The sequence below is a fragment of the Camellia sinensis genome, chromosome 8, assembly GCF_055761805.1.
Source record: "Camellia sinensis isolate YWXY chromosome 8, ASM5576180v1, whole genome shotgun sequence".
Classification (NCBI taxonomy): Eukaryota; Viridiplantae; Streptophyta; class Magnoliopsida; order Ericales; family Theaceae; genus Camellia; species Camellia sinensis.
The window spans coordinates 172,002,289-172,026,298 of NC_138968.1; the positions used below are offsets into that span (position 1 = coordinate 172,002,289).

Here is a 24,010-nt window from a genome sequence, read left to right on the forward strand (position 1 = left end):
TTCGCAAATTACTCAACTACTTAACTTTAGAATATCTGAACTCTTCATTGTGCCCTCTCTCTATAAGGACCAACTAACCAACTCTCTCTCTCTCTCTCTCTCTCTTCCCAATGATGATGGAAGTCATGGTAACCTCCATTATTATCACCTTGGTTTTGGTTGCTTTGCTTACATGCCTATGGAGGGTAGTGAACTGGGTATGGTTGAGGCCAAAGCAGCTAGAGAAGTGTCTGAGAGAGCAAGGTTTCAAGGAAAATCCCAACAAACTGTTGTACGGAGATGCCAAAGAATTGATGTCAATGACAAAAGAAGGTATGTTGAGGCCAAAGCAGCTAGAGAAGTGTCTGAGACAGCAAGGTTTCAAGGGAAATCCCTATAAACTGTTGTATGGAGATGCCAAAGAAATGATGTCAATGATAAAAGAAGCACAATCCAAACCCATGGACAAGTCCTCTAAAGATATTATGCCTTGTGTCCTACTGTTCCACCAACATTTGCAAACTTCATGGTATGTTTTCATGCAAATAAACCAACCAGGCCTAGCATGACTCTCTTAAGGACTCAGTCAGGGAAGTCATGGATTTAACTCTCCTTAAAGGGGGTTAAATTAGAAGGCAAGCATTTTGTATTTTGCTAGGGTGGGGAGACTACCTCCCGTAGATGCTAGTTTAACTAATAACAACTGACTTTTGCCGATAAAAAAAAATGTTTTCATGTAAACAATGAGATCGGAGTAAGTTTTCTCAGTATGTTCTCACTAATTTCTCAGCCGGCAAACAATTGGCCAAAATACTTTCATGTAAGGGTTATTTTATATGGATGGGCACAACACCAAGAGTGAACATTATGGAACCTAATCTGATAAAGGAAATCTTGTTTCAAAATGATGTCTTTCAAAAGCCAAAGTTGAATCCACTTGGGCAGCTGCTACAGACGGGACTTCTAGGGCGTGAAGGTGAGAAGTGGGCTAAGCACAGAACCCTTCTCAACCCAGCTTTCCGTTTAGAAAAATTGAAGGTAATTTGTGGTCTTTTTAATGTTCTACACTTTCAAGGAATGGAAGAGTTTTTTTCTTTCTTTTTTTTTTTTTTTTTTTTAAAGCTACCCATTGATTCCCAATAGTTAAGTCATTTTTCTTACTACTACCTCTTTTTTATGTACCAGAATTAAACCTATAATACTATGTATCTTCCCTTTCTAAGCATTATGCTAACACTGGCCAGGACAAAGAACATGAGAGAGATGAGAGAGATTACAACTAAAACTCTTACCTCATCTTCACTACAACCTCTACCAGCATCCCAAGACGAAGTCTTTTGGTTGCCTTCAAAAACTAGAAAGTACACGCTAAATGGGAAAGCACTGAATCACCAAATCACAGAGCAACTACAGAAGCAGGAGCAGGGGCAGAGGCGAGAGCAACTTTTCCAAAAATATCTTGAGAGCGTGAGTGCCTCCAGAGGATCAATATATATAAATTCATATATGTTGATATTATACATATTATTAATGGTTTCACAACTTTTTTATATATTAGTATTTTAATAAAAGTAATTAATATATACTGTATGCAATATTAAATTACAATTTACATATGCTTTCCTTATGATAAATAAAACGAAGGCACAATTCATAGCAAGGTGTTCAACATCAGCCTAGTGGTATGGCTTTTCGCCTATTGATGAGAGATCACAGTTTAAATACCTGGGAGGCTCATTCATGAGCACGAGTAGGAGTGTCATGGTGCGACTTCGTACCATGAGTTTCACACATGAGGCAGCTCACAGTTGGTTGCAGCTGAATTTCTAAAGAAGTCTGCAGATTTGCCTGAGTTTGACCAGTTTTCCTTGCCAATTTGTCAATATGCAAATTGGCCTGTGATCCGCCATCTCTACTAGATGAACTAGGTGACCTAAGAAGAGAATAGAATTCATCATCCAAAAGTGTTGTGGGAAAATATGTACAGTTTCCTCAAACTATTTCCAAATGTGCCTTTATACTACGGATGTAAAGATGTTATGCAGAGAAAGATTACCTATGACAAATAGACTGAGGGGCAAGAGTATCATAGTCGATCCACGTTGTCATCCATGTAACAATGCACTTGATCCTGACAGCATTTATTTGGAAAGATTTTTCAAAAGAAGCTCAAGCTTGGAGCTTGGAACTGAATTGACTGATGCAACACTACAAAAAGAATAAACTCACTCCAGTTTTTAGGAAAAATATCATTAGAACATACAGTATATAACTTTAGATGGGATCTGTCTATCCTTTCCAAGCTATCAGCTCATCCATCTTAAAATCTTTGTTTCATCAATGCTCAATTTATAACCAGTTTTTTAGCACTTCTTTCAAAATACACTCCACTGAAACTGCCCGAAGGTGGTGCTGCACCAGTAGGCAGTAGAGGAGAAGAAGAGAAAGAAAGAGAGAGATAAAATAGGTCGAAAGAGAAGAGGAGGGGAGGAGTAAAACAGGGAATACAGTCCCAAATCAAATATTTCGATTAGTCAATATCCAATTCAAGTCTGCAAAGCCTATTACATAGAGGCCTATCTATGGGTATCCAAAAAATCCTAATTAAAGATGCCAAAAATTAAGAAAAACTTATATTAACTACTAATTAAACCACAACAACAACAACAAAAAGACTGATAAACATAAAATAATGCCAGGATAAATCATTAAATCCCTAATCTTCAATTTCTCTTCCACCAATGCCTTTTCACTACCCATCATTTGGACAGACAAGAGGTAGAAAGAGAAGAACGCGGGGCGGGGGGGTGGGGTGGTTCTAGGAAACCCAAATAAAAGTTACCAAAACAACTACAATAATTAAATACTAATAAAACAATAAAACCTAGTAAATATAATATAATGCCAAGAAATTAGTAAATCACTAAACTTCAATTTTCCTTTATCCAATGCCTTTTTTTTGTTTCCCATCAAAAGGTTAATTAAGAAAAAGATAAACAAGGGGAAGAAATGGTAGAAAGAAAGAAAGATTAAAAACGTATTTGCAAGTGTTTTTATTTGTGTTTGGCATTCATGTGTGTTAGAATTTACCATCACCTACCACCAATTTACCATCACCTACCACCACCTACTCCTCACCTACTCCTCACCTACTACACTCACCCTCTCCTATATAATGAGCCACTCACCATTTGTAAAATATATCAATTAACACATCAATCAATAATACATCAATTTTAACATGGTATCAGAGCTATAAGATTTAGGCCTATACTCCTTTCTTTCCGGCGGGCAGCCGGCCGGCAACCTTGCCTTCGCTGCCCGCTGGAGTTTTTCAACACATACCTTGAAATTTATTCGAATCCACCACCTTCACGCCCAACTCCTTCGAGTCGCAGTCCTTGTCTCACCAAGTTCACCCAGCTCTCTCTTTCTGAGAAGACGTATGGCTCAAATACATGTGAAGCTCCTCCAATAATAGCTCTCTCTCTTTCTGCAAGTTGTAGAGAGAAAAGTAAAATTGCAGGTTTGGAGCTAATACAAAACGTCTAAAAATCCATGGGTCTATTGCTGCTGCTTCTTCTTTTATCAGTCTTTACTGCTTCTTCTGGTGAAGATGCTTTTATTGGTGTGAACATAGGCACAGACCTCTCTGACATGCCCAGCCCAACTCAGGTTGTGGCCCTCCTCAAGGCTCCGAATATTCGTCACCTCAGGCTCTTTGATGCTGACCGAGCCATGCTACTGGCACTCGCAAACAGTGAGACCCATTCCCACTTCTATTTCGAATCAAAACCCATGGAAGATGAGGTCCAAGAAAGCTCTTGACCGCAGATCTGCATCATCATGGCTTTAGGATCCCGACTGAAGATGGGGTACACGGAAGATCTCCCTTGGTTTGCCAGGTGTTGGTGGTGAGACTGTTGATCACCGGAAAGCGAGGGTTTTCTGAGGGTTTTCCACACACACTCTCTCTCTCTCTCTTTTCAAACTCATTTCACACTCCAAATGGGCATCCGAACAGTTGGTGGGAATCGAGCAAGATCCAGCGAAGTTCACCTCCTCTCACACTCAATTCCAGCGAGGAAGTTCCAGTATTCGCCGGCGATTTCGCACCAATGAGAGCGCTTCGACGCCGATTGCCGGAGTATCGTATGTGTCCACTCCGGTGCTGGAGGACGATAACGATGCCGTAGACCGTGACTTTTACCTTCTGGCCAAGTCCTATTTGGACTACCGCGAGTACCGGAGGGCTGCTCATGTGCTTCGGGACCAGACCAGCAAGAAAGCCGTGTTCTTGCGCTGTTATGCCCTCTACTTGGATTGATGGCAAGGTAGGTTGCAACTTGCTTCAAATAGGGACATCAATCACAGAGAAAAGAAAGTTCAGCTATTCACGGAAAACACCCTTTTTCCAATACTCTGACCACACCCCACTCGGCTCCCCACTACCCAATTTAAATTTTTAGCTTATTTTATGTATCTCCACCGCCCCATCCCTCACTTTCCTTAAGACGTGGCCCATCCCTCACATGGGTTTGTCCACTCTCCCCTCCTATATGGATTAGTGCCCTGCAAAAGAAATATTTTATTTATTTATTTATTTTTATTATTATTATTATTATTATTTTCACCACAAAAAAAAAAAAAAAAAAAAAAAAAAAACAAAACAAAACAAAACAACATTCATTTCAGTGGTTTTTTCTGCATTACCACACCTCCCATTCGAGTTTGCACAACACACTTGTTTTATTCATATCCGGGATCAACCCCGATCACAATTTTACACAAAAAAAAACAAAAAAACAAAAAAAAAACAAAAAAACACCAACAAACCAAAACACAACACCAAAATATTTGTTTTCTTTTCTGCAGACGGCCACCCACCGACCTACTCTGCCGCCGGTCTTTTCTTCTTGCCTCCGTCCTGGGCGGCCCTTGCCGGTGTTGCCTCCGTGTCACCCACTCCACTGGGCACGATCACTACTCCCTGCTCCTCCACTGCAGCATATGGCGGCCCTCCAAATCGGAACATCACGGTGGCCTTCCGCTTCAACTCCTTGTTTTCTGCCCGTAGCACGCTTATCTCTGCTCGCGCATCCTTATACATGCGTTGGAGCAGAGCCAGCTGGGAGTTTAATTGCTGCACCTCATTTGCCCTACTCTGCAGCCGGTTCGACAAGTTTGTCACCGCAGTCATGGTTTCCACACATGACTTCAATGTATACTGATTGGCTTCCACATCCGACTGCACTGCCATTCTTTGCTCCACAGACCGCATCGGAAAGTTCAACGGAGCAAACTCCGGGGCGCTTGGTTGAGGTTCCAGTGCCACCGCACCAGTTCTCTCTCTCGTTGACTCGTTGAGGTCGGGAAAGAGGGTGAGCAGCCCGCGGGAAGACGAAGCCATTTTTCTGGGCTACAAAGTGTTCCACAGTTTCTCTCTTCGAAGAGGCAGAGTTTTTCAGAGAAGGGTTGGTTTCAGAGTGTTAGAATTTCCCATCTTTACCTTCACCTACTCCACTACACACTCCACTTCACCTACCTCCACTTCACCACACACTCCACTTCACCTAACCCACTATCACCTCCACTACACCTACTTGTTAGAATTTCCCATCTTTACCTTCACCTACTCCACTACACACTCCACTTCACCTACCTCCACTTCACCACACACTCCACTTCACCTAACCCACTATCACCTCCACTACACCTACTACCACATTTTCTTCTATATATAGATTGTATAGGAATTGTAATTTATCAATCTTGTAATACATCAATCAATAATATACATCAATATATTTTTACATGGTATCAGAGCAAGGTTAAGAAATTAGTGATTCCGCTTCACCGGCGGGCGGCAGCCTCACCTTGGCCGTCCGCCGGACAAACCCAAATTTTCAAATTCTCTCTCTCCTTCCTCCATACTCTCACCCACATACCAGTGCACAAACCTCAACCTCATTACCTGAGATCTCGAAGAAGCAGATTCCAGCTTATGCAGAAAACTGTCCAAGCATGGTTCGCCGGAGGCCCCAGTAGCAGCAACGATCTGCAGAAATCGTCGTCGTCTTTGCTCGCCGATTGGAACGCTTACGCAGCCGCCAAAGAGTCCGAAGACGCAGATTCCAGCTTAGGCTTCGATCTCGTGGCTGCCGTAGTCTTGCATCCTCCTTTTCTTCTCCCCCGCCTCAATCTTCGGATTTTCCATTCTTCGGTGTGTCCTACAAGTCTGTGAATCTCAAGTCGCAGCTACTTCATGGTGGGGAAGGATCTGAATTGGAATCCTCCATGAAAAAAAAAAAAAAAAAAAAAAAAAAAAAAAAAAAAAAAGATCATGAATTTTCTCAATATCTCTGAAAACGATTACTGCATGGTTTTTTACCGTAAACAGGTCATCGGCTTTTAAGCTTCTTGCAGAATCATACCCATTCCAATCTAGTCGGAAGCTTTTGACCGTTTATGACTACGAGAGTGAAGCGGTTGAAGCCATGACTATTGTTGCAGAGAAGAGAGGAGCTCGAGTCAGGTCAGCGGAATTCACGTGGCCTAGACTGAGAATTCACTCGGAAAAAAAAAAAAAAATTGAAAACGATGGTTGTGAGGAAGAGGAAGAAGCAGAAAAACAGGGGACTGTTTGTGTTCCCTCTTCAATCCAGAGTTACAGGAACTAGTTACTCTTATCAATGGATGAGCATGGCATAGGAAAATGGGTGGCATGTCTTGCTCGATGCTTGTGCTTTGGGACCACAAGACATGAATAGCTTTGGCCTCTCTCTTATACGCCCCGATTTTCTTGTTTGTTCCTTCTATAAGGTCTTTGGGGAAAATCAAGCCAACCTGTTCTTTTCCATTGGAGCTTAGGCCACTTGGCCTGCAGTGTCAGCCTTTTGACAAAAGAAGACCCATTACACATGCTGTTCAAATGAGGTCCACATGCACAAACTCTCTCTCTCGGTAATGATCAACACACAATGATCCCCTTTCCTTTCTTTTCTTTTCTTTTCTTTATTCTCCACCCACATGCCTCCTCTCTCTCATCTTTTCACTTTCCAACCCACTTTGCATCCACCGCCACTTTCCCACTTTCTTTATTTTATATATATATATATATATCTCTTTTTTATTAAAAAAAAAAACAAAAAAATAAAATAAAATAAAAAACAAAAAAAAAAAAAAAAAAAAAAAACCCACGAAATTTACATATTTGCCCAACACTCCTATTTTATTCATATCAGGGGCTCACCCCGATCACCATTTTACACAAAAAAAACAAAAAAAAAAAAACAAAAAAAAAAACAACAACCACATCCACATGCAGGATTTTCTTCTCTACTCTGCCGCCGGTCTCTTCTTCTTGCCTCCGTCCTGAGCAGCCCTTGACGGTGCTGCCTCCGTGTTTTCCACGCCGCCGAGCAAGTTCACTCCCCCATACTCCTCCACTGCAGCATATGGAGGACCTCCAAATCGGAACATCACGGTGGCCTTCCGCTTCAGCTCCTTGTTTTCTGCCTTTAGCACACTGATCTCTGCTCGCGCATCCTTATACATGCGTTGGAGCAGAGCCAGCTGGGAGTTTAAATGCTGCACCTCATTTGTCCTACTCTGCAGCCGGTTCGACAAATTTGTGACCGCCGTCATGCTTTCCACACATGCCTTCAAAGTATACTGATTGGCCTCCACATCCGACAGCACTGCCATTCTTTGCTCCACAGACCGCATCGGAAAGTTCAACGGAGTATACCCTGCGGTGTTTGGTTGAGGTTCACTGGCCACCGCACCAGTTCTCTCTCCTGTGGACTCGTTGAGGTCGGGAAAGAGGGTGAGCAGCCCGCGGGAAGACGAAGCCATTTTTTCTGGGCAACAGAGTGTTATAGAGAGTGTTACAGAGTATCTTCTCAGCAAAACCTCTCTTTCTCAGCAAAACGAAGAATTTTTCAGAGGTTTCTCTCAGTTTTTTTCTGTCTCAGTTTCTGCCTCCTCCGCTTCGGTTTATAAAGACCATGACACAGAGGCAGCCACGCGCATCGCACGCCTTTTGCCGCCGACAACCTGGCACGCCTTTTCATGGCACATCTTTTGATAAAGTGGGCACGCCTTTTGATGGCACGCCTTTTGACAAATTGGGCACACCTTTTGAGGGTGCAACTTTTACATGGGTCCGACAAGACTCTGTAAACTGTCCCGACATTGATTCCGGTTAGCTCCTTTATGGGTCCGACAAGACTCTGTAAACTGTCCCGACATAGATTCCGGTTAGTTTCTACAAGGGTCCGACAAGACTCTGTAAACTGTCCCGACATTGATTCCGGTTAGCTCCTTTATGGGTCCGACAAGACTCTGTAACCTGTCCCGACATAGATTCCGGTTAGTTTCTACAAGGGTCCGACAAGACTCTGTAAACTGTCCCGACATTGATTCCGGTTAGTTTCTACAAGGGTCCAGCAAGACTCCGTAAACTGTCACCAAATTGTCTTCTACAACGGTCCGACATGACCCCATAAACTGTCTTCTACAACGGTCCGACATGACCCCATAAACTGTCTTCTACATCGGTCTGACACCACCATACAGTGTCCTCTACAACGTTATGACACCCCATACAGTGTCTTCACCAACGGTCTGACACGACCATACAGTGTCTCCTATCCTTTTTTATTTTTATGTATTTTCTTGTTTTGTTACTCTCTCCAAACTCAAGTTGGTTAGTTTCTCTCCTCCTTGAGTTTGCGGGGGGCTGTTAGAATTTCCCATCTTTACCTTCACCTACTCCACTACACACTCCACTTCACCTACCTCCACTTCACCACACACTCCACTTCACCTAACCCACTATCACCTCCACTACACCTACTTGTTAGAATTTCCCATCTTTATCTTCACCTACTCCACTACACACTCCACTTCACCTACCTCCACTTCACCACACACTCCACTTCACCTAACCCACTATCACCTCCACTACACCTACTACCACATTTTCTTCTATATATAGATTGTATAGGAATTGTAATTTATCAATCTTGTAATACATCAATCAATAATATACATCAATATATTTTTACACAGAGGTTTCAGAATGGTATGCCTCAGCCTCAGCCTTCGTCTTGGTTAAATAGCCAAGGCAGCCACGCGTATCGCGCGCCACTTGACGCCAGACGACAAACGGGCACGCCAACCAAGACACTCACGTGCCTCGCCATCATGTCCGGCACGTCTTTTGATGAAGTGGGCGCGCCTTTTGATGGCACGCCTTTTTATGAATTGGGCACGCCTTTTGATGGCACGCCTTTTTGAAAAATTGGGCACACCTTTTGAGGGTGCGACTTTTAAATGGGTCCGACAAGACTCTGTAAACTGTCCCGACATAGATTCCGGTTAGTTTCTACAAGGGTCCGACAAGACTCTGTAAACTGTCCCGACATTGATTCCGGTTAGTTTCTACAAGGGTCCAGCAAGACTCTGTAAACTGTCAAAACAACTGTCACAACATTATCTGCTACAACGGTCCGACATGACCCCATAAACTGTTTTCTACAACGGTCCGACATGACCCCATAAACTGTCTTCTACATCGGTCTGACACCGCCATCCAGTGTCCTCTATACCATTATGACATCACCATACAGTGTCCTCTACAACGTTATGACACCCCCATACAGTGTCCTCTACAACGTTATGACACCACCATCCAGTGTCTTCACCAATGGTCTGACACGACCATACAGTGTCACCTATCCTTTTTTATTTTTATGTATTTTCTTGTTTTGTTCCTCTCTTCAAACTCAAGTTGGTTAGTTTCTATCCTCCTTGAGTTTGCGGGGGGCTGTTAGAATTTACCATCACCTACCACCAATTTACCATCACCTACCACCACCTACTCCTCACCTACTACACTCACCCTCTCCTATATAATGAGCCACTCACCATTTGTAAAATATATCAATTAACACATCAATCAATAATACATCAATTTTAACAATGTGTTTTCCTTGAATTGCCTCTAGGCGCATCAACCTCCAAAGAAATAACTTCCACAGCAGTATGATATTGTGTGGCTCTTCCTTTGGTGTTACAGAATATGGTACTGGCAATGTACTCAAGTTGCTGCAAGATGATAAACAAATGGAAGGAGTTAGTCTCAACAACAGTGTCATGTGAACTAGACGTATGGCCTGATCTTACACAACTGTCTGCTGATCTGATATCTCGGACAGCATTTGATAGTAGTTATGAAGGAGGGAAAAGAATATTCCAACTCCAAAGATAACAAACTAAACTTATAATCCAACTTTTGCACTCAGTTTACATCCCAGGTTGGAGGTAAGCTTAAAATATCTTCAGATCCAGCTCATATACTTTCTATTTAGTCTGCAATGAGTAGTTTTGTTTAGTTAAAAAGTTTGTGGTAGGAATTGAGATAAAAGTCTTCAGAGATTAGAGGGTTTAACATCTTTCAATATCACATGTAAATCAAAATTAGAAGATGATTGATCTCGTCTGAGTTTACTAAAATCCTAATGAATGAAGCCCAGGTAATTTATTTTCGATTTGTCTATAATACATCAAATCTTTTGACAATCATTCCCAAGCTCAAACAGTTCTAACATTCCTAATTTTTCCTCTCCTTTGTCTCCGGAGCAACTAGACTTGAGGAAAAGAAAACTGAAATAAAGAGCACAAGTAACAAATGAAAAGCAACATATTTTCTTTCCTCCCCCACCCCTTCGTTTCATGCCTTCATCCTTTCGAAAGTTGTTCACATGTAGGTTTCTGCCAACGAAAACAAACAAGAGGATAAAAGAAATGCATCATGAAATGGGATCTTTACTACGAGATATCATCAATAAAAGAGAGAGCAATCAAGGATGGAGAAGATGGTGATGATGGAAATACTACTCAAACAAAATAAAGCACTTCAAAAAAAAGGAAACAAAAGAACGTGGCAATGAGCACTGAAGAAGTAATGGAGGAGTGTGGGCAAGAGACCACCTCAATTTTGCTTGTGTGGACAATAGTTTTGCTGAGCAAGCATCAAGCGTAGCAAGCTCTTGCTAGAGAAGAGGTTTTGATTATGTTTAGGGACAAGAAACCAGATTTTAATGGGTTAAATCACTTGAAAGTTGTGAGCATTTTCTATATTCATAGATTTTATTTTGATTTTGGTCTCAAATTAATGAAACTGAGTAAGATTTCCACGTATACACTTGTTTTAATAGAAAAAACATGTAATGCACAAAATAATTAGTAAAATTCATGACACCAAAAAGGTAAACTAACACTTTCTACGGACGAGTTGAATAAAAATTTATGTACCTACCACAATTGCATCTGAAGAAAGAAAAATAAGAGTAAAAAAAACCTTCATTTTCAGTTGTTATTGAACATATCAAACTACCACTTGTGAACATATGCTTGCACCAAAATTTAAAGTAAAATGGCGAGCTACCTCTCTTGATATATAGATATTTGTATGTATACATATAAATACATGTATACCTATATACTATGAAGCATGGACACCTCTTCGGAGGTCACGTATAGGTGTCCGACATGTGTCGGACATGGACACGTGTTGAACACGTTGGGACACATTGAGGACTTTTTTTTTTTTTTTAAAAAATTAATTTTTTTTTACTAAAATAGCATACCTAAGGTTGATAAATTTGATAAAATTAAATATGTGACCAAAAAAATTCCAAAATTTGGCCATTGTAACAAAATAAACCCTGGGAGTTTAATTTTATCAATTTAAATTCTAAGCTTTTGATTTGTTTTCAATCTAAACCATTTGCCTATTTTTATTCAGTCAAATCGATGAAAAAATGAGTATTTTAGTCATTAAACTCAATGAAAATGTGTATTTTAGACATTTTATGTATATCTACATTGAGTTTAATAACTAAAATACTCTTTTTCGGTTGGCTTTACTTAACGAAAATAAGTGAATGGTTTAAATTGAAAACAAATCAACAAATTAGGATTTAAATTGATAAAATTAAAAACTCAGAGTTATTTTGTTAGAAGGCTCAAACCCTGAGTTATTTATTTATTTTTTGTAATTTTCTTGTCTCTATTAAATATTTAAAAACATGGCATATAATAAACATATAAAATTATATGTTTTGCACGTGTCCTCAGCATGTCGTGTTCTACAGTTTTTGAAAATTTGAGTGTCCGTGTCGTGTTAGGTGTCTGTGTCCATGTTTCTTAGCTTATGTATAGTTAGTTGTATATGTATGTATCCAAGTATAATTATCCACATATTTGTGTGTTCCATATATATACACACACATTATGTTTCATGAGTGTGTGTCCATGCATGTACACAGGCACATCACTCTATCATGGTACAAACAGTATACTGGCACAATACATTTGGAATATCACTCAGCTAATAAAGTCTCAGCCTTTGAAATACCTAGAACTTTTTGTGCCAATTGTTGTGCTTCATCATGATCATGAGATATGGGGTGAAGATGCAGCAGAGTTCAAGCCAAAGAGATTTTCTGAAGGAATTTCAAAGATAACTGATAGTCAAGGCACATTCTTCCTTTTGGCAATGGTCCCCAAGTATGTGTTGGAGAGAAATTTGTAATACTGGAAGCAAAAATGGCGATGACAATGATCTTACAACACTTTGGTTTCAGCTTTCTCCTTCTTAAGTACATGCACCTACCCATACCTTAGCATTAATCCAAACCCAATATGGTGCTCACTTAAATCTTACACAAGGCATAGGGTTGAATCTTCCCAATAACAAGTATTCAGTTTGTTTAGTTTAGATCTTCAGGATTCACTTTTCAAAAAATTAAAATTTTTTGTTTTGAATTTTTTTAATTTTTAGATACACCTAACATAATTACACTTAAAAAGTATAATATTTGTGAAAAAAAACTTCAGAAAATTCACTAAATACCAAAAATACCACCCAAAAAAAAAAAATTTAAAAAAGAGACTAGAATTCAATACATTTTTCGTATTCTTGAGTATTTATTTATTGATTTTAAAAAATATTTTTTTACAAATATTTTACTTTTTAGATACATCTAAATAAGGTACATCTAAAAAAGTTTTAAAAAAAAATTACTTTAAATTTTAAAAATATTCACTAAAAACAAAAAAAAAAAAAACAAAAAATAAAAAACTCAATTTTCAGAAAATTGAATCTAAAAAACTGAAACCAAACACATTGATAACAACTTAGCATCTTAGTAGTTGTGGATATCGAATCAGACTTCAAATGCCTCTAAGCATTTAGAAACTCAATGCTAAGGTATATTACATTTATGTTTAATAATTTTTCTTTATAAACAAGCAAGATGAACATTTATGCTTAATAGTTTGCAGACAAAAGTCTTGTCGAATATTTCTTGTAAACCTTCAGACATTTAATCCTTGACTATTTACTCATATAAGAAGCATGGACACAGACATGCTGACACCGTAATTTTCAAAAAATGCAAGACACGACACATAGGGAACACATAAAATATATATAATAGATCATATATATATAAATATATTATTCAAAGACAATTAAAAAACGCAACAAAATACCAATTTTTACAAATTTACATTATTTCTCTTTTATCGTTGCACCCTAAGTTATTTTGTTCAAACTTATAATTAGTTTCATATGTGTTCAAGTGATGGACACGTATGTCCCCCAATTGTCCAAAGAGCGTCCGAGTCTAAAAAAATTTAAAAAATAAAAGGACACATTTGGATGACTATTGCCACATGTTGGAAAGTATCCACTAAGTGTTGGTGTCCGACATGGATATGCCACATTCTTAGAAGTGTCTGTGCTTCATTGTACTCATACAAAGGGTATAGTTTGGAATGAAAGTTAGGTATCTCTTAGGGGAGGAGCCCTATTTCCTCACTGAGTGGTCAAGGGCGTGCCTAGTGAGAAGATTAAATGAGTGAACTGCCAAGGTAAGCAAGAAGTGGAACTAATAATAGCAATTTTGTGACTCATTTGGAAGGGTTGCGATGGCAAGGGAATGTATAAGTCCAGATTGATTATGTTTCAAGCCAAAAATCACTTGAAACAAAGATTAAAAAAGGGATGGCATTATTGGTCGGAGCCAATTGGTTGTAATTCATATGCTTAGAAGTCTCTCGCTGAACCAGGGATTAAAACAGTAGTTATGAACAAAGATGAGTAATGTTTGGACTGGAAATGGAGGCCATTCTGGTTACTCTCAAAGTATTAACGTAGGCCGAAATAAGCAAAAAAAAATAAAAACAAAAAAATTATGCCAACAACCAAGAATACCTTTAGATAGATAAAACAGATGTTACACTTGTTATGCCAACAACCCGAAGCCATCAGGGGGCCATACCTGCAGACAAAATAAAAAATTCATGTTATAACAAAAAACCTAAGCCCTAAGAAGCACAGGCAGGCACAAACACAAGCACAAACACAAACACAGACACGGACACGGACATGTGACACAACACGGATACGCTAACACAATAATTTTCAAAAAATACAATACATGACAAGTGGGGGACATTCAAAATATCTATAATTTTATATATTTATTAAATGTCATGTGTATAATCATTTCATTCAAATTTAATAAAAACAAACAACATAACACGAATTTCTAAAATTTGAAGGACAATGGATTTGTAAGTATAAATCTCTATTATTTTTTTAATCATTAGATCCCAAGTTGTTTTATTCAAACTTGTAATCTACTTCATGTGTGTCTAAGCGATGAACACGCATGTGTCCTCCAAGTGTCTTAAGTGGGTCTGAATTTGAAATAATAGGACATTTTGGACACTTAGAAAATATGAGGAAGAAGAACTCCGAAAATATGAGGAAGAAGGAATATATTTCTGTTATATTCAAAACTTCTTATCTTACAAGACCAAATGACACTCCTTATATAGGAGATATTACAAACATCATTATAACCCATTATATGCCACTTACATATTATATATTACCACTATCTACCACTATCATATTATATACATGCCACTATCTACCACCAACACCACTATCATATTCTATACATGCCACTATCTTTCACCAACACCACTATCATATTATATACATGCCACTATCTACCACCAACACCACTATCATATTCTATACATGCCACTATCCTTCACCAACACCACTATCATATTATATACATTAACACAAATTTCCAGCACTCCCCCTCAAGCTGGTTTGAAGATATCTTCCATAGCCAGCTTGCTAGTCAGCTTATCAAATTGCTTCTTGTGTAGTCCCTTCGTTAGCACATCAGCTAATTGTTCACCTGTTGGAAGGTAGGTCATACAGATTATGCCAGCATTGATTTTCTCCTTGATGAAATGTTTATCCACTTCTATATGTTTTGTGCGATCATTTAGAACTGGATTATGAGCTATAGATATAGCTGCTTTGTTGTCACAATAGACCTTCATAGGTGTCGGGTGAGAAAGCTTTAATTCTTCAAGAATTCTTTTAATCCACATTACTTCACAGATTCCATGGGCAACAGCTCTGAACTCTGCTTCTGCACTACTTCTAGCTACCACATTCTGTTTTTTACTCCACCATGTAACTGGGTTCCCACCTACAAAGGAGCAGTATCCGAATGTTGATCTCCTGTCTGTAACACTTCCTGCCCAGTCTGCATCTGTGTATACTTCAACTTGAAGATGTCCATGTTTCTTGAACAGTAAGCCTCTCCCTGGAGTTCCTTTCAAATATCTTAAGATCTTATAAACGGCCTCAAAGTGCTCTGCCTCTGGTGAGTGCATGAACTGACTTACCATGCTGACTGCAAAGGCAATATCAGGCCGCGTATGAGACAAGTAAATCAATTTCCCTACAAGTCGCTGATATTGTTCCCTCTCTTTGACTTCTTCAGCCTTAGCAGCTTGTAACTTCAAGTTAGGCTCGATTGGAGTCTCCACCATCTTACAACCAAGCATACCTGTTTCTCCAAGGAGATCAAGAACATATTTTCTCTGATTAACGAATATACCTTCCTTGGATCTTGCAAATTTCATTCCGAGGAAATACTTGAGGGCTCCCAGATCCTTAATGTGAAATTCTTTTGCGAGTTTCTCTTTGAGGGCTGCTAACTCTGCTTCATCATTACCAGTTAAAATGATGTCATCAACATAAACAATCAAAATTGCAATTTTACTGTTTTTTGAATGTTTATAAAATATTGTGTGATCTGCTTGACTCTGCGAGAAGCCACAACTGATAACTGCCTTCCCAAAGCGTTCAAACCACGCTCTTGGTGATTGTTTGAGTCCGTATAATGACTTATTCAATCTGCATACTCTGTCGCTTCCAAGTCTCTGCTCAAATCCCGGCGGTAGGCTCATGAACACCTCCTCTTCAAGATCACCATTGAAAAATGCATTTTTAATGTCAAGTTGATGTAGAGGCCAATCTGAATTTACTGCAAGAGATAACAGTACTTTGATGGAATTTATTTTAGCAACAGGAGCAAACGTCTCCTGATAGTCGATCCCATAAGTTTGAGTGAAGCCTTTAGCCACCAGTCTCGCCTTGTATCTCTCAACGCTTCCATCTGCGTTACATTTTATCGTAAACACCCATTTACACCCAACTGTTTTCTTGTCTTTGGGTAGATCAACTATCTCCCAAGTACCACTTCTCCTTAAAGCATTAATCTCCTCCATGACTGCTAATTTCCAATTCGGATCATCCAATGCTTCCTGTATATTCCTTGGAACAAACAAGTGTGAAATCCTAGATGTGAAAGCCCTATGGTTTTTAGACAGTCTTTGATAGGAGAGGTAATTTGCAATAGGATGTTTAATGCAATTTTGGACACCTTTCCTAATTGCTATAAGAACATCAAGGTCGGAAATAGAAGGAATAGGATTACCTAAAATTTCGATGCCAGAACTTGGGTGGACATTCGGGTCATTATTCCTCAGATGAAATCGCTTCCTAGTATAAACCTGAAGCTCAGGATTTAGATCATTTTGTAGTACTTCTCCCCCTAAATAAGAATCTTCTTGACTAGGCACCATAGAACTTGGTTCTCCTAAGTGATCATTATCAGACAGATGTGGTTTTTGTGTAGGATAAATGACATTGGGGAGCAGGATAGAAATATCCCAAAAACGGTCTTCTACTCCACTTGTCTCCCCCTGAAGAGAAGTGCTGGGGAAATAGGATTTTGTTTCCACAAATGACACATCCATACTCACATGAAATTTCTTGGTTTGAGGATCGAAACACTTATACCCTTTTTTGTTTGAGGAATAACCCAAAAAAACACATTTTATAGCACGAGGGTCAAGTTTTGAACGAAATTGACTGGGAACATGAACATAGGCAGTACATCCAAAAACTTTGGTGGGTAAATCAGAAAACAACCTCGTGTCAGGAAAAAAAATTTTGAGACAATGAAAAGGTGTTTTGTATGTTAACACCTTTGTAGGCATTCTGTTTATCAAATAAGAGGCTGTTAAAATTGCTTCACCCCATAAATATTTAGGAACATGCATGTAAAACATTATAGCACGTGCTACTTCAAGTAGATGTTTATTTTTTCGTTCTGCAATGCCATTTTGTTGAGGGGTATCCCGACATGTAGATTGATGAAAAATCCCCTTTTTTTCCAAAAACTCACCCAACTGCTCATTGAAATATTCTGTTCCATTATCAGAATGTAAAATACCAATTTTGTTTTGAAATTGGTTTTCAATCATATTGTAAAAATTTGTGAATAAATTTTTCACGTCAGATTTTTTATTCATCAAATAAATCCAACATAAGCGGGTATGGTCATCAATAAATGTAACAAACCATTTTTTACCAGAAAGAGTAGTGATTTTAGAAGGGCCCCAAACATCATTATGAATCAAATAAAAAGGTTTGGAAGCCTGGTAAGGTTTTGGCAAATAAGTAGAGCGATGAAATTTTGCAAAAATGCAACTTTCACAATGAAAAGAAGAACAATCAATCCCTTTAAATAATTCTGGAAATAAATGTTTCAGATAAAGAAAACTAGGATGTCCTAGCCTATAGTGCCATAGCATTATTTTTTCTTGAACAGAGATTGAACTAGTACTATTAAAGCTCTGAGCTTTTTTATTACTAGCAGGTACTTCATCAAAGTAGTAAAGACCTTCAAGCATCCTAGCACGCCCAATCATCATCCCCGAGTTCTGGTCCTGAAATTCACAATGGGATTCAAAAAATGTAACACGACAATTAGAATCCTTAGATAGTTTACTGACAGACAAAAGGTTACAGGCTAAGTTGGGGACGTGAAGAACAGCATTGAGATTAATTTTCTCAGTTAGTTTAATAAATCCTTTTCCTGCAATAGGTGAAAAACTACCATCGGCTATTCTGATTTTTTCATGACCAGAACAAGGGAAATAGGTACTAAATAAATGAGAAAAACTAGTCATGTGATCGGAGGCACCGGAATCTATGATCCACGGAGAGAAGTTTAGGCAAGAGAAGGCTTTAGGATTTCTACCTGTTTGTGCCAACAAAACACTAGGAGTACCGGATGAGGAGTTGGATTTTATCAGCTTTAAGAGTTGATCAATCTGCTCTTTGTTGAAGGGACCTGAATCGGCTTCATTAGCGGTAGGAAAGCCACGATTTTTCTCTCCTTGTTTGCTGCTTTTCCAGTTGACAGGTTTGCCATGGATCTTCCAACACGTTTCGCGTGTATGGCGAGGCTTGTTGCAAAAATCACACCAGACCCGTGGCTTATCATCAAACCTGCGCTGGTAATTTGCAGCCTTGTTGGCCGCAACATCGCTAATTAAAGCAGAAATTTCAATTGATTCACCAGTACCTTTTTTCTTAAGCATGACGCTCCTTCGGCTCTCTTCCCTTCTGACTTCGGCAAATACTTCGCCAATGGATGGGAGAGGAGGTCTGCCAATAATTCTTCCTCGCACTTCATCGAACTCAATGTTGAGGCCGGCAAGAAACTTGTAAATATGGTTGTCTTCCACAGTTTTCTTGTGGTGGTTGCAGTCGTCAACCGATTTTCATTCGTATGTGTTGAAGATGTCAAGATCCTGCCACAACCTTTTCAACGAATTGAAATATTTGGTGACGGAATCATTTCCTTGACGAATCTCTCCCAACTTCAAAGTTAATTCGAAAACTTGAGATTGATTTTCTAGGTCAGAATACATCTGACTAACATTATCCCACAATTCTTGTGCAGTAGTATAGCACATGTAATTAGAGCTTATATCCTCCTCCATGGAATTGACCAACCATGTCATAACCATGGAGTTTTCAGCGTCCCAACTGTCGAATAGCGGATCATTAACAGCAGGAGCCTTCTTGTCACCAGTGATGTAACCGATCTTTCCTTGCTCACGGATATACATCCGGACAGATTGTGACCAGCGGAGAAAATTATCACCATTTAGGCGGATGGTGGTGATTTGGACAGAGTGAGAGTTGGACGTTTTCACCGGAATGGCAGCGGCAGGGGTTGAAGTGGTTTCGGACGTGACTTCCGACATGGCTATGACGGTTTTAGGGCTGCTGTGTTTTTTGTTGCTCTGATACCAACTTAGAAAATATGAGGAAGAAGAACTCCGAAAATATGAGGAAGAAGGAATATATTTCTGTTATATTCAAAACTTCTTATCTTACAAGACCAAATGACACTCCTTATATAGGAGATATTACAAACATCATTATAACCCATTATACGCCACTTACATATTATATATTACCACTATCTACCACTATCATATTATATACATGCCACTATCTACCACCAACACCACTATCATATTCTATACATGCCACTATCCTTCACCAACACCACTATCATATTATATACATTAACACAAATTTCCAGCATGGACATATATCCAACACTTGTTGGAAGTGTCTAACAAGTGGTGGTGTCCAACACATGTCAGACAAGGACAGGCCACCATCTTAGAAGTGACCATGCTTCTTATGATAAGCCATTCTGCAGAATGCGTATCAGATGCGATGCAAAACCACCAAAAGTAAAGAAAATACTAACATGTAAAATTGTAGTAGATTGTGAAATTTGTGGGATGGAAATCATGAAATGCAAGTACAGGTATCTGCCAAGTCATTTTGAGTGTAACTCATAAAATCAACCTATCCATTAATTAATCTTGTTACAGTGACCAAAGTAGATATGATCAAAGTATTCTAAAATTAATCTAGTTGACTGCACAATTTAAGAGTTAGCATGTGAACACAAGGAATGTTGAAGATAACTTATTCATGTAAAGATAGATAGTATAAACTACATAACCTCAGCTCCATGTTAACATCCTTTAACCCTACGAGTACTAAAAAGTTGAAAAACTGACTGCATAACAGTTATAAATTTTGTATCCCTGAAATACACTGGAAATAAAGAGGTAATTGATAATTATTACAATTTAAATTCACGAAGAAAAAAAAATTGCAACAAAGAAGAAAAAAATCTAAGAACCAATGATAAGGAGAGATACTTACCCGGCAACATACTTTGCCTTGAATAAGGCCGTAAGGAACAGGACCAAAATGCCGTGAATCCTTCGATGCATAAATATTATCACCCTGAATCCAAACATGCCCCTTTGGCACCTATACATCCATAACAAAAAATTGAAAAGATGAATCATTTCAACAATAAGGTCCCAAAGAGACGAACATTTTACAATAATCAGGGTTGTAAAAACTAAAGTATATATAATCGTAAATACTCAAGAAGAAACTCATTGCATTCTTTCGAGTAATGTTATCAGTAGATGTTTGATTAGTATTTTGAGAAATAGTTAGAAATAGTTATTTCTTGGTCAGATTGTTCATTGTAGATGGGGCAGTTCATAAACCGTAAAGCTCGTCCTTTACATTAGAAACCCATTCACAGTTCTTTTCTATCACAAAATACAAGTTCATAAGTATGGTTTTATTCATAAATAAAACACAAAACCATCAACCAAAAACATTATCAACAATCCACAAAATATTGTGCTTCCTAGAAGGAACTCAAGAAGGCATCTATGTTAGGGAATTGTGCCCAAATTGAAATTGATACCTAGGCCACAAAAAATCTAAGGTTGGAATTGTAGAAGTTACAAAAAAAATTAATATAACCAAACCAAAACCAAGCCTTAAGTCTCATAAAATGGGATCGGCTACATGAATCTTTCTTCTCCACGCGGCCCTATCAAAGGCCATTTCGTTAATCAAATTAAGTAGATCCATATATCTATTTACAACGCTAGCCAACGTTAATCTAAGCCTACCCCGTCCCCTAATACTCCATCTACCATTACAGTATCGCATCTCTTTACTATTGCCTCTGTTGTTGGTCTGCGTTGAATGTGATCAAACCATCTCAATCGATTCTCTCTCAACTTATCTTCTATTGGTGCTACTCCTATTCATTCCCGAATACAATCATTCCTAGTTCTGTCTTGTCTTGTCTAGTCTGGCCACACATCCACCTTAGCATCCTCATCCCAGTCACACTCATCTTATCTACATGTTATTTCTTAATTGCTCAACACTCCGTCCCATACAACATCGCTAGTCTAATAACCATTCTATAGAACTTATCTTTTAGTCTAGTGGGTATTCGTTTATCGCACAGTACCCCAGACGCACTTTTCCACTTACACCATCCCGCCTTAATCCTATGGGCCACATCCGCATCAATCTCCCCCACTGTTGTGATAAATGATCCTAAATAATGAAAATGTTCACTCTTAGGCAGTTTTTGGTTCTCAATCTTCACTTCTCTTCTACTTTCATTGTTACTGCTACTAAATTTACATTTCATGTACTCTGTCTTAGTTCTGCTTATCCGGAATCCTTTAGATTCAAGAGCTTTTCTCTAAATCTTCAACTTTGTATTAATTCCTTCTCTTGTCTCATCCACTAGCACAATATCATCTGCAAAAAGCATACACCATGGCGCGTCATGCTGAATATTTCTCGTCAACTCATCCATAACTAAAGCAAAAAGATAAGGACGTAAGGTAGATCCTTGGTGTAACCCTACAGTAATAGAAAATCATTTGTCTCTCTAGCAGGCGCTCTAATAGTGGTCACCACCCCTTCATACATGTCCTTAATCACATCAATGTAACCTTTTGTCACCCCTTTCTTCTTTAACACCCACCATATTATATCCCAGAGCACTCTATCATATGTTTTCTCAAGATTGATAAACACTATATGAATGTCTCTTTTATTTTCTCTATACTTTTCTATTACTCTCCTCAAAAGATAAATCACCTCCATTATTGACCTGCCAAGCATAAACCCAAATTGATTCTCTGACACCTCTATTATATCTCGCAATCAGCGTTCCATCACCCCCTCCCACACTTTCATTATATGACAGATTAACTTGATTCCTCTATAATTATTGCAATTCTGAACATCTCCTTTATTCTTATAGATTGGCACTAAATACTCTTCCTCCACTCATCTTACATGTTTCTAATCAACAAAATTTTACTAAACAATCTAGTCAACCAAGCAACCCCTTTTTACCCAAATACTTCCAAACTTCAATAGGAATATCATTGGGTCCTAAAATCTTATTTGCTTTCATCTTCTCAAGTGCAATCTTTACTCCAATGTTCCTAATCCTGCGCTAGAATCTATAGTCTTGGTATTACCGTACTTCCATGTTCCTTATTTAATAGTTTCTTCTCTTATTAGTTGTCGGCTACCTAACACACAACCCTCTTTCTTAACCCAGACTTTGGACCGGCGGAGTTGTTAACAACCTCCGCGGCGTTAAAATATATATATATATATATATAATTACGAAAGGAGTAAGTTTTCCAAAAGATATAGTTTGTGGTAGGTCAGTTTAATGGAGAGAAAATGGTGGACATTTGGGTTGGAAGGTTGACAGTTGAGGAACAAAAGAGAAAACCATTACCAGAAACAATGGCAAAAGTCATACCTTGTCAAAACCCTGTCTTTTTGGCTGACAACCTCAATTTCCTTCATACAACCCTTTTTTGACCCCCGAATTTGGAGTATCCCACTTTCACCAACACTCCAACTGAACACAACACTGTTTGGATAAACACTAGCACACCACATTTGTTTTGGTAAATTCTCTCAGATGCTTGAAAATTTAAATTTACAACTGAACAGAGGATAGAACTTTATCCAAAAGAGGTTGCAAAAATAGCAAAACTAATTAATTTGATTGTATACCAAGTAACAACAACGACAATTGCTTATAACATACTAAAAGTAACATAAATTTGAACAAAACAAACAAACTAGCAATTAGTATACAATATAAAATGGAAAAACCCAATTGAGGTTTAGCGAAAAAGAACAATTTGCATACCACCAGGATGTGAGAACGATCACTGTTCATGGGGTCCACCAAGAAAGTAACTGTATCGCCTTCCATGCCCACAATGCGCTTGGTGACAATCCTCGTAGGGTTTTCAGGGGACCGAACAAGGATGACATCTCCGAGTCCCACCTTGCCGAACCGGGTCGACAAATATTCGGCTAAAACCACGTCGCCGGTCAGATTCAGGGTCGGGAGCATACTAGGACCGTAAACCTGAGACACAGAGAATAATTTCAGTTTGTCCCGATTGATTGATAAGATTTTAACGAGAAAATAGGTGGGAAAATCAGGGGGAATTAGAATACATACGAGGGTTGGGGAACAGAGGTAGTTGTTGGTGACGTGAAGCAAGCAGAGGAACTTTGCCACGATCATGGATCGATCCACTGCCTCTTTCGCTACGTTCCTCCATTGCCCTAAGTAACCTAGCAATCTCATCTCTCTCTCTGTCTCTCTCTGTGAATGTGTATGGTTTGATGCCAAGGCTGCGACTCTCTGGCGGTTTGGTTGCCTGTGAGGGAGCTTATATTGAACACAAACATGAACACACACCCTAAAAAATAAAATAAAACAAAATAGGAAAAAATTTAAATAAACTTTTAAAGGGATAGAGTTTTACTCTTGTAAAAAAATAATTTTTAATTTTATTAAAATCATATTTTACC

The 24,010-nt window shown here is 38.7% G+C and overlaps 1 protein-coding gene and 1 long non-coding RNA gene across 5 annotated transcripts; one reads left to right on the forward strand and one right to left on the reverse strand.

The window, feature by feature from the left end:
* Positions 1 to 22: 22 nt before the first annotated feature.
* Positions 23 to 10,923, forward strand: LOC145797321 (uncharacterized). 2 transcript variants are annotated; one of them, XR_014338709.1, is made up of 3 exons: positions 50 to 1,017; positions 1,224 to 1,446; positions 10,064 to 10,923. It is a non-coding gene; the product is annotated as an uncharacterized LOC145797321 (long non-coding RNA). The 2 variants fall into 2 exon arrangements; XR_014338708.1 differs by lacking the exon at positions 10,064 to 10,923 and having other exon boundaries at positions 23 to 1,017; positions 1,224 to 1,533.
* Positions 1,507 to 23,898, reverse strand: LOC114274489 (Peptidase S24/S26A/S26B/S26C family protein). Of its 3 annotated transcripts, XR_014338707.1 has the most exons (7): positions 23,655 to 23,898; positions 23,334 to 23,558; positions 20,483 to 20,593; positions 14,270 to 14,336; positions 12,407 to 12,494; positions 2,036 to 2,110; positions 1,507 to 1,912 (listed from the first exon to the last, which is right to left on the reverse strand). XR_014338707.1 is itself a non-coding variant. In XM_028216433.2 (5 exons), exons 1-4 carry the CDS (start codon positions 23,781 to 23,783, stop codon positions 14,301 to 14,303), a joined length of 501 nt encoding a protein of 166 aa, XP_028072234.1. In that variant the 5' UTR covers positions 23,784 to 23,898; the 3' UTR covers positions 10,423 to 10,758; positions 14,270 to 14,300. The 3 variants fall into 3 exon arrangements, 1 of the variants encoding a protein (XP_028072234.1); XR_014338706.1 differs by lacking the exon at positions 12,407 to 12,494; XM_028216433.2 differs by lacking the exons at positions 1,507 to 1,912; positions 2,036 to 2,110; positions 12,407 to 12,494 and adding an exon at positions 10,423 to 10,758.
* Positions 23,899 to 24,010: the final 112 nt, after the last annotated feature.